Source organism: Onychostoma macrolepis, chromosome 02 (assembly GCF_012432095.1).
Source record: "Onychostoma macrolepis isolate SWU-2019 chromosome 02, ASM1243209v1, whole genome shotgun sequence".
NCBI classification, from domain to species: domain Eukaryota; kingdom Metazoa; phylum Chordata; class Actinopteri; order Cypriniformes; family Cyprinidae; genus Onychostoma; species Onychostoma macrolepis.
This window is the reverse complement of record NC_081156.1, coordinates 32,601,848-32,612,891: the sequence shown is the minus strand read 5'-3', so window position 1 is coordinate 32,612,891 and position 11,044 is coordinate 32,601,848. Positions and strand designations below refer to the sequence as shown.

The 11,044-nt window shown below is 34.8% G+C and overlaps 1 protein-coding gene across 1 annotated transcript; it reads left to right on the top strand.

The window, feature by feature from the left end:
• The first annotated feature begins 22 nt into the window (after window positions 1-22).
• Window positions 23-10,092, top strand: rab31 (RAB31, member RAS oncogene family). The gene is made up of 7 exons (XM_058765356.1): window positions 23-241; window positions 2,076-2,155; window positions 2,914-2,995; window positions 4,694-4,765; window positions 5,719-5,825; window positions 6,479-6,588; window positions 7,434-10,092. Exons 1-7 carry the CDS (start codon window positions 206-208, stop codon window positions 7,529-7,531), a joined length of 585 nt encoding a protein of 194 aa, XP_058621339.1. The 5' UTR covers window positions 23-205; the 3' UTR covers window positions 7,532-10,092.
• The last annotated feature ends 952 nt before the right edge of the window (window positions 10,093-11,044 follow it).

The following is an 11,044-nucleotide window of genomic DNA, read 5'->3' as shown; positions in this document are numbered from 1 at the left end:
TAAGGCGTGGTTTATGTCATCACGTGATGTGAGTGACAGCTCAGTCGAAATTCTCCAGTCGGTTTCCGTTAGATTTGGGAAGGAGATGGTCAAGAGTTTATGTTTTACGGATGAACAGTCCGCTGTGACCGTGATGGATGAGAGTCGACAAAACAAGACTGGAGACTGTTAAAATAATGCTTCAGCTGCCTTAACGTGCTTTACAATGGCCATCAGGGAACTGAAAGTTTGTCTGCTCGGGGTGAGTGTTGAGATTCCTCCGTCTGCGGCTTCAGGATCTTCGACACAAACAGACTGACTGGAACTCTGTTTATTTCTGATTCCTTTTCTCATACTCATCGCCTAGTGATGTTTTACCGTTACGAAGTTCCTCTTTCAGTCATGTGAACCATCGTGATTTGTTAACACAAATATCGTCGGGTATTTTATGAGAGAGCTGGAGCTAAAGCTGGACGTGTTTTCGCATAAATTCATTCTTTAGGAATGTTTGCGGCCATGACGTCACCGCCGGCTGGATATTGGCTGTGTTCGAAATGGAATTCTAGCGCACTGAGCAGTATGTACTGCGTGTTGCATATTATTAAAAAAGAAGAAGAAAGAATAGAACGTAAAACGGAATTCATTGGCTGTGAACGGAAGAGCATACTACCATACTACTCTGACTGTGTCTGCACCATGTATACTGTGCGCAGATTTTCTTTTTACATGGAGGGCCCTAGCTGTAACCAGAGCTGGGTAGATTACTTACAAATTGTAATCTGTTACTGATTCCAAATTACATGTAAAAAAAATTGTAGTCAGTAATGTAATCCATTACATTACACATTTTAGGTAATATAATCAGATTACTTTTGACCAAACTCGTTTATCACATTGATTTAAACAGGATAATCTTGTGCCATAATGATGTAAAAATACAAAGAGTGAGAAAATATATTCCTTGCATTTGAAGTGCATTAAACATTTTATTACATCAAAGTTTGCCAAACAGCACTGGGGTTCGTAAAGGAACTGCAGAGGGTTTGTGAGTTTAATGAAAGGCAAACATGTAATTAAATCATAAAAATGTAGAATTAAAATAAATCATTTTAAAATAACAATCAAAATAATTCACTTACTAAAAAGAAAAAACTGTTTACCTGCGCGCCATATGACCATTAACCAATGTCAGAGAACCGTGAACGTGCAAATTTGATACTTGCTTATTAAAATATTTATTTTAAAATCTCAGGGGTACTTAAAGAGATCATTGATTATGATTTCATATTTTTAACTTTAGTTAGTGTGTAATGTTGCTGTTTGAGCATAAACAACATCTGCAAAGTTACAGTTCAATGCAAAGGGAGATATTGTCTTTTACAGAATTGCTAAATATATTACATGAAAGAGGTTCAGGTGACAAAAAGTTTGAGAATGTCTGCAAATAAGAAATAACGAGAATTTGTACATTTTTAATGAGTTTGAAAGACAAAAGCCTTTCAATAATACATAGTAATACATGGTTAAATAACCTACTGAGTGATAATTCAAATAAAAATGAATGTGTTCATCATGATGCAATGTTGAAACACTTCTTAAAGGTCTTTATGACTTATTGATTGAAATTAACCTAAAGTTAAGACATTTTATGCAAAATTGGATTTAAAATGCATTCCGAGGTGATAACCAACGTGATTATAGCAAACATGTTGTAATAAATCCAATTGGACAACAATGCAGCATACAAAAGTTAAAAACACTTATTCACTAGAAACTGAAGGTCAACTTAAGTGCATTGTGGGATATGGTATTTTGTGCAGTATGCTGTAGTCATATGCTGTGCATCATGTCATCCAGGTATTTTATACATACAGAAATTTGTATTCCATACAGCGTACAGTATGCATACTTCAGAAATCACACATTGCAGAAAAAAAAACATGAAATCTCAAATTCTTAATGTCCACATCTTTTGATCTAATTCTATAATAGTCTGGAGTCATGTGTCAAACAGCGAAAGACATTTAAACATTGATCATTGGTCATATATTTGATATTTCCCGATGTTTCAGTGCTTTTGTTTTTCTCATAATCAGGACACAGGTGTGGGGAAATCAAGTATCGTGTGTCGATTTGTTCAAGATCACTTTGACCACAACATCAGTCCAACAATAGGGTAGGTGCATCTGTTTACTAAACACTTATGTAGGTGTAGGGATTTACACAAACTGAGGTGAAGAAATCACATCCGTCTGCTCATGTGGAGGAGGAAGAATGTGTGTCTAAATATACCTTCATGAGTCAAACCAACAGTTTTGAACAGCCGATTCAGTCAGTTCAGTTGTTTCCTCTCAGTTTTGTTTACATCAGCACATGCTGATTTCTCTTGGTTAAGTTACTCATTACACTTGGACAAAAGAATATTTTTAGCTTTGCACAATTTGCACAAACTTTTTTTCTTCATATTTTAGTCAAGGTCACTTTGATGTAATTTCCTCCTTTAATGAAGACTGTATTACACAGTTTATATACATGTATAAAACATATATTAAAAAAAACAAATTAATATCTCAATATATATGAGTGAATTTTATATATATATGGGTAGTTGACAAATAAAAATTGGACTGTGTCCTATGGTGTGACATATCAAAAAAAAAAAAAAAAAATGAATACAAATAACATGAGAAAAATGTATCTTCATTCTTGGTTACAATAGCATGAGAGAGGTTTATCTTCAATGTTAGAGGGTTTTTTTGTTGTTGTTGTTTTTTTACATTTTTCATAGGACACACTGATACGGCAACTACCCATATATATATATATATATATATATATATATATATATATTATATATATATGTATGTATATACAAAATTGAATTCATTATTATCATCATCAAATCATATGTTTATAATATAATCTGTTTTTCAGTGCTTCTTTTTTAACAAAGACTGTCCCCTGTGGAAATGAACTTCACAAATTTCTGATTTGGGACACCGCAGGGCAGGAACGAGTGAGTGAATTTTTATTTTGTTTTATTTTTTTAGAAATTGGAGCTTAGGTATTTGAATCTTTTATGAAACTTTTACTTATGTGTTTGTTCATTTTTATTTCATCTGAGACCGTCTTTTTCTTCCTTAAAGAGTTAGTTCACCCAAAAATGAAAATTAGCCTGTGATGTACTAACCCTCGAGGCATCCTAGGTGTATATGACTTTCTTCTTTCATATGAATCCAATAGGAGTTATATTAAAAATTGTCCTGGCCCCTCCAAGCGTTACAATGGGGATAAGTGGGTGCTTTTTGTCAACAGTCCAGAAGACGTGAAATAAAGTGCATGCCTCACACGGCTCCGGGGGGTGAATAAAGGCCTCCTGCAGCGAATCCATGCGTTTTTGTAAGATAAATATCCATTTTTCAAACGTAATAAACACTTTTCTCTCACTTCCGCTATCTGTCATATGCGGATGACGTAGGATGTATGAGTCGCGCACGCGCCTCTGAGATATGCATAGATATGAAAATGTCTATGCTTCCTTACTTTAGCAGTCTCCTCTTGGCTTATATCGAAATCCTCCGACTTTTTTCTTTACAAATCCTCGTTTTGTGCTTCTAATTCGTGACCGGCGTTTTTTTTTCTCCGCGTTCGTCACTAATCATGTAACGCTGACGTCCTATGTCATCCGCCGGAACGGCTTGCTCATACAACAGTCAGCGGAAGTGAGAAAAAAGTGTTTATTACGTTTGAAAAATGGATATTTATCTTACAAAAATGCATGGATTCGCTACAGGAGGCCTTTATTCACCCCCCCCGGAGCCGTGTGAGGCAAGTTTTATTACGTGTGTTTACATGTGTTTACAGATGTTTACACGCTAATTTTCATTTTTGGGTGAACTAACCCTTTAATGTCATAATTCTGCATGTTTATTTGAAGATCTTTGAGCATATTCGTGCATCCACTTCTATCTCATGCAACCTGAACAGAGCTTATTAGCTAAAAACACTCCATCCCATGATTCCATAGCATTCAGCTTCTGTTTTCCACCCACCCACACCCACACACACACACACACACACACACAGTGCCCATTAATTCCTAACCTGAAGCAATAGCCTAGTTCACTCAAAAAGGAAAACTCTGTGATTTACGTTTGGAACATGCGAGTAATTGATGACAGGTTAATTTTTGGATGAACTCTCCCTTTAACACAAGATTAAAGGATGCAAGATGATTCTAAGTCAAACCTCTGTCTCACATTTGACATCACAGTTTTTACTTAGAGAAATCACATTTCATTTCCAACGAACACAGAGTTAAGAGTTCACGGTAGGTGTGACTCATCGGGTGTGGTGGAAATGTGTGTGTGAGTTTGGGAAGTGCTGGCGTGACTTTGTGTTCACGTCTGTATGTTCAATATTACTGTCTGTTCAGATCGCTCGGAAAATATGTGTCTCCTTTTGAACTTGACGTCATATTTTCTATAGCACATCTCGTGCACCACAAGTCCTCCTAATATGCCTTATTAAAACAATGCTACAGTGTTTTTAAAGAAAATGTGAGTGTTGTCCTCTGCAAAACTTGTTAGAAGTCACTAACCCCATGTAAGAACAATAGTAATAGAGATTCTTGCCTTATTTAACATATAATCATCAAAATGAACATTTGAATCTTTAAAAGCTCCCAACATGACAAAATGTTATTTTTCTGCAGTTTCATTCGTTGGCTCCCATGTATTACAGGGGCTCTGCAGCAGCCGTCGTTGTTTACGACATTACAAAGCTTGTAAGTTGTATTATAGTACGTTTGTGCAATTCATTTTCCAGTTGCTTCTATTTAAAAAGCATGTTTAAATGTGTTTAAGGTGCAGTACACAATTTGATAGAAAAATGACACATGAGATCCTGCCTATATATCAGTTGTTTCTCAGAAAGCAATGAGATTGAATGGAGATTAAACTGATTTCACATCAAACTGTGCTCAAATTTTTCAAAACAAAAGTCAGGGATGTCAGTATGAATATTTTTATTTTATTTTATTTTTATTAATATTTAATATTAATATTATTATTAATATTTCTCTTCAAATTCATCCAAGATCAAATGATCTGAGCTGCTATCCACGTTTTATAGCTGGTATCCTCAATTGTATAGCTCTATATGTGACCCTGGACCACAAAACCAGTCTTAAGTCGCTGGGGTATATTTGTAGCAATAGCCAAAAATACATTGTATGGGTCAAAATTATCCATTTTTATTTTATGCCAAAAATCATTAGGATATTAAGTAAAGATCATGTTCCATGAAGATACTTTGTAAATTTCTTACCGTAAACATATCAAAACTTATGCATTGCTAAGAACTTAATTTGGACAACTTTAAAAGCGATTTTCTCTTTTTTTTTTTTGCACCCTCAGATTCCAGATTTTCATAGATTTTCAATAGGTGTATCTCGGCCAAATATTGTCCAATCATACATCAACGGAAAGCTTATTTATTCAGCTTTCAAATGATGTATAAATCTCAGTTTCTAAAAATTGATACTTAAGACTGGTTTTATGGTCCAGGGTCACATATTATGACAATTACTGATTCATTGGTGTCTATTTCATTTGATCTCCTGTGGAATTTCAGAAGCATCTGAGACAAAGTTGATACTTAAATGAAAAATGAAATGTATGGAAGGGCAGCCTCTTATTTGAATCTCCATGTGTATTGTGATGTGTCTGGTTCCTGCAGGACTCTTTCCAGACGTTAAAGAAGTGGGTGAAGGAGCTAAAGGAACACGGGCCGGAGGATATAGTTGTGGCTATAGCAGGAAATAAAACCGATCTGGGTGATATCAGGTTTAGACCCTCTTTCTCTTTCTGAAAATGTATTATACTCTCTAAAGTTTCTTTCCAAAACCTGCAGCCGTTTTTCCTGCAGCATATTTCTGCATTAAGTCGACATGAAATTGAAATTGCACATGAAGAGCAGATCAACTTAATCAAAATGTTCAAAACTAATGTTCATAATTTCATAAATAAAATGTAATAACTTGCTATCCAGTCAGTTCCTAACGTATAAACACAAGTCCTGCTTTTACATTGTGGAAGTAAAGAATGGCCTGCGAATGCTGTTTCACTTTAGTTGTGATTATTAGAGTTTATTTTGAGCTTTTTCAGTTCTGAGAAACTTAGACTCACACTCATCTCAATGGCTGCAAACTGCACCTTCAATGACAGTTTTGCTGAGACCGTGTCACTGTCAATTAAGCCATTTCCATTTAGAAATTTTTAATCACTTTTCCCTCGTAATTTTCCCAACTGTCGGTTTTTGCGTCTGTATAATTATTCGACATTTGCAGGCAGTCCAGTGCTCGTTTACCACAATCCCCTCTGATGTTTGTTTCGGTCCTGTCCTCAGTTGAACACGTTCCTCAGGCTAAGCAAACACTCTATGATTTCTGTGAGTGAGCTGATTGTTTACTAATATTCAGTGGCGGTTTTTATTCCAGGGAAGTTCCAACTAAAGAGGCAAAAGATTTTGCAGAGTCCATTGCAGCCATATTTATGGAGACCAGTGCCAGAAATGCAGTAAACGTAGAAGAGCTGTTTCAGAAAATCAGTAAGTATCACTAAGACTAGTCCCTACACTACAGCGTATAGTGAATTGTTACTGTCGCATCTTCTCCCTCATTCTCTGTCATTTTACAAAGCGTTCTCAAATCAGTATGGATCTTTATTTCTTTCAAATTAAAAGTTTACATATTTTTCCCCTGGATTTTAAGCAGAATTCAGAGGGAAAAAATTACAATAAAAAAAAATTGTGAGTTTCTAACTCATAATTGCAAGACAATTTTACATTCAATAACTACACTACCTTAGCAAGATATAGTTTTTTTTTTTTTTTTTTAATTACATCAATTTTTACATTTTTATTTTTCATTCAGCAAGGACCTGTCAATTTGATCAAACATGACAGTAAAGACATTATAATGTTACAAAAGACTTATTTCAAATAAATGCTGTTCTTTCAGACTTTGTTCATTAAAGAATACTGAGGGGAAAAAATGTAATAAGAACTCTTACCGACCCAAATGTTTTGCACGGTAGTGTACATTTATTAGAGATAATCCTTCCATTAGTAGTTTATGAGTCTAACTGTAAGTGATATTGTAGATAATATATCTAGACCTGTCATATGTGCATGATATGCATGATCTTTGCACAATATTAAATTTGTGCCGAGTTAAAATATTTCCTTTAGTAGTCAGTGACAACGACTCGGAGCTAACTTTATCTTGTCGTGAGCATTAATCATCATCACCTCTATCACATTTGATGTCAGTTTATTGTGAAAGTTTGCACTTCATTACATAAACACACTTGTATTTTTCTAATGCAGTGACATGAACACAGTGTTTTTGAACTGGTGGTGGCATAATTGTTCATGTTCTCACATCTGTGTAGGTCGACAGATCCCTCCGCTGGAGAACACAGACGCTGACAGCCAAGAGTCCTTTAAACTGACACGACAGCCTCCTCCCTCCAGCAAACGCTGCTGTTAGACATCCACCCGCAAGTCACTACAAACACCCTACAACATGATCTCCTGTGGTATTTGACCCATGCGATACATAGATGAGGATCACAGTTCACACAAATCAATGTGTGGTAATGTAAGAGTCTATTAACTTGATGTGGATACGGTCACATGACTGATAGACATACACACTGCAGTAGGAAACACAGAAGTTCTGCCTCTGAACCATTTTGTACCAAGTCTGAATATTGCATTGATGCTGAGCAACTTTTGAGACACGAGTTATCACAACATGGTCTTTTAAATGCAGTATTGTGACAAATAGAAATGCTAGTAGTTAGCACAAAGTTTACACTAGAATAAGTGCCTAAGAAAATGCCATTTTTATATTTGGCATTGCCGTTTTGATGCATAAAAACAATAGTTTTAATAGGTTCTTTGTAATCTGGCTTTATTTGACCACTTTCAATGACATAGGATCTGATGAAGCTTAGATGAAAGATAGACATTTGCAAATGTGTTGGTCACACTTTGTATTACAGTGTTCATTGTATTATGCATTTACATACCACTACTGCTTCATACTAATAAACCGTGTATTCAATATGTCATTTTTGTAAAGTTGTGTGTAATTGCACATAGTAATTGTTTTTATTTTAATAATTCATTATACGGACACTGTAAAATAAAGTGTTGCCAATTTATTCATCCTAAAAATAAATAATGGTTAAAACTGTGGTTATTGGTTAAAATGTAAAACGTCAAGATAATGTAGAGTTTTTACCTTTAATAAATGGAAATATGAGGAAATCGGCCACCAGGGGGCACAATTGGCTTTAAAGTGAACACACATTTTGTTAGTCCTTCTCCAAACCTCTGCTTATGCTGGGTACACACAAAAAGATTTTTAAAATCTTATAAGATCTTCAAAATGTGAGAGCCCACAAACATGAGGACAAAAAATCCTAGATTTAACCGTTTTGCTCCTATAGTGTGTGGTGACCCCGGTTCCCCCCACACATCAGGATTTCTGATCCTAAATGTGACCCTGGACCACAAAACCAGTCTTAAGTGTCAATTTTTCGAAATTGAGATTTATACAGAATCTGAAAGCTGAATAAATAAGCTTTCCATCGATGTATAGTTTATGTTAGGACAATATTTGGCCGAGATACAACAATTTGAAAATCTGGAATCTGAGGGTGCAAAAAAATCTAAATATTGAGAAAATCGCCTTTAAAGTTGTCCAAATGAATTCTTAGCAAACATATTACTAATCAAAAACGACGTTTTGATATATTTACAGTAGTAAATTTACAAAATATCTTCATGGAATATGATCTTTACTTAATATACTAATGATTTTTGGCATAAAAGAAAAATCTATAATTTTGACCCATACAGTGTATTTTTGGCTATTGCTACAAATATACCCCAGCGACTTAAGACTGGTTTTGTGGTCCAGGGTCACAAATATTCAACATGTTGAATATTTCCATTTCGCGATCGGGTCAGTCACTCTTAACACACCTCACACCACAGGAAAATCTGATAAGATAATCTTTAGAATCGCCAAGATAATCGGGACATTGACCTAGGATGGTCGGAAGGGAAGAAATCGGCCCAAAATCAGCCCGATTATGTTGTGGTGTGTACCCAGCATTACCTGTTGCTGTCAGTGTTGAAACTGTTCATATTTTTCCCATTAAAATGTCTAAGGTTGGTGATTTTACAATTTGGAACTGAGAAAATGTTTGCAAGTAAAGCAAACCGTTACTAGGTTAATTTCCCCCAATAAGTTTAAACACTGTGATTCTGTGGCTCTTTCTCTCAGCTGGTGGCGTGAGTTACAGGTAGCCTATCAGTTCGACTGACCTGTCACACACGGGGATCATGCCGACGGTTGGGTCATTATTTTTGCAATTCCATTTGGTGACACTAGTGCTTTAGAAATTACACACTTCACCTTTAAGGCTAAAAGCATAAAAGCAGGGTAATTGTGCACTCTTACATAACCAGCCTACCTTGGTGTGGTCAGGAGTGGATTGATTGCCTGTCCTGTACAGTAGTTTTTTCAATTTTGTAATCAGAATGATCTTTTCTGTCAGTCACAGCAGGCAAAATCACACATGTATCACATGCAGCGCTGGTTCTCCTCTAACAGTTTTGTTTTTTGTTCATAAATCATCACAGTCATTATTGACAAAGCGTCACATGTAATTTAACATTTAATATATCTAATTATATCTCTTTTCTAAAAGTTAGTGTGAATTCACATGGATGCCTTAACCTAGCAAATTCAGTCTGATTCATAACAGATCTAGATGAGATCTGGTGATAATGGTGTGATGTCATTTTCAATTAAACATTTTGTAAATAACTTTATATTTGTATTTTTAAACCTACCTTTCCTTAGTTAACTTAATGTTTCCCTTATGTGATGTGGCAATGGAATCAAACACATTTTGTACCAGAAGTCATCAATAAACTACAAAGGCAGTATGCAAATGTTTGCTTAGAATATTATTGCATATTTTCTTCATATTCAATTGTTTTGATTTATGAGTATTCCTATAGACTTGGACAGAAGATGAGGACTGAATATGTAATTATTTTGGAAGATAAAAATCACAGAATTTAGTGTGGTGATGATCATATCTAAAGGTTACAGTACGACGGGTTTTATAAATCACTAAGGAGCAATTTAGCACACAGGCAGCTACAGCTGTCCAATTTTTTTTTTTTTTTCTTCTTCTTCACGTGAACTACGGATCTAAACTTTTTGGCACTGTTACTGTATCTCAGCAGTAGTCTTTCCAGAGCAAAATATCTGATTCAGTTTAGTGCTTTTTTTCTGTGTGGTGTTTGGAACTGGTGCCATTTGAACATTTTAATAGCGTTGACAACCATGTTGACTGTTCGCTTGTTAAAAACAACATGAAACAGCACTGCAACACATTCAGCTTAACTTGTCAGTCAAAAGTTTGGACACACGTGACTTAACTGATATTTTGCAGGATCCTAAAAAAAAAAGTGAGGTCCATATAAGTTTTTTTTTAATTAATTAATTTATTTATTTATTTTTATGTTTTTGAAAGAAGCTCATCATCAAGGCTGCATTTATTTCATCAATAGTATATAAAAACTGATAATATTGTGAAACATTATTACAATTTAAAATGGCAGCTTTCTATTGTAATATATATTTAAAATGTAATAGCTGAAATTTCAGCATCATTACTCCAGTCTTTAGACTCCAGTCATATTATCCTTTAGAAATAATTTTAATATGCTGATTTGCTGCTCAAGAAATATTTCTTATTAATATTTTTGTGGAAACTCTTTTTGGGACTCTTTGATAAATAGAAAGTTCAAAATTACAGCATTTATTAGAAATATAAATCTTTTGCAACATTATAAATGTCTTGGATGTCACTTTTGATCAACTTAATGCATCCTTGCTGAATAAAAGTATTAATTTCTTCACAATTAAATCCTCCTGACCCCAAACATTTGAACAGTTGTGTATATATAAATA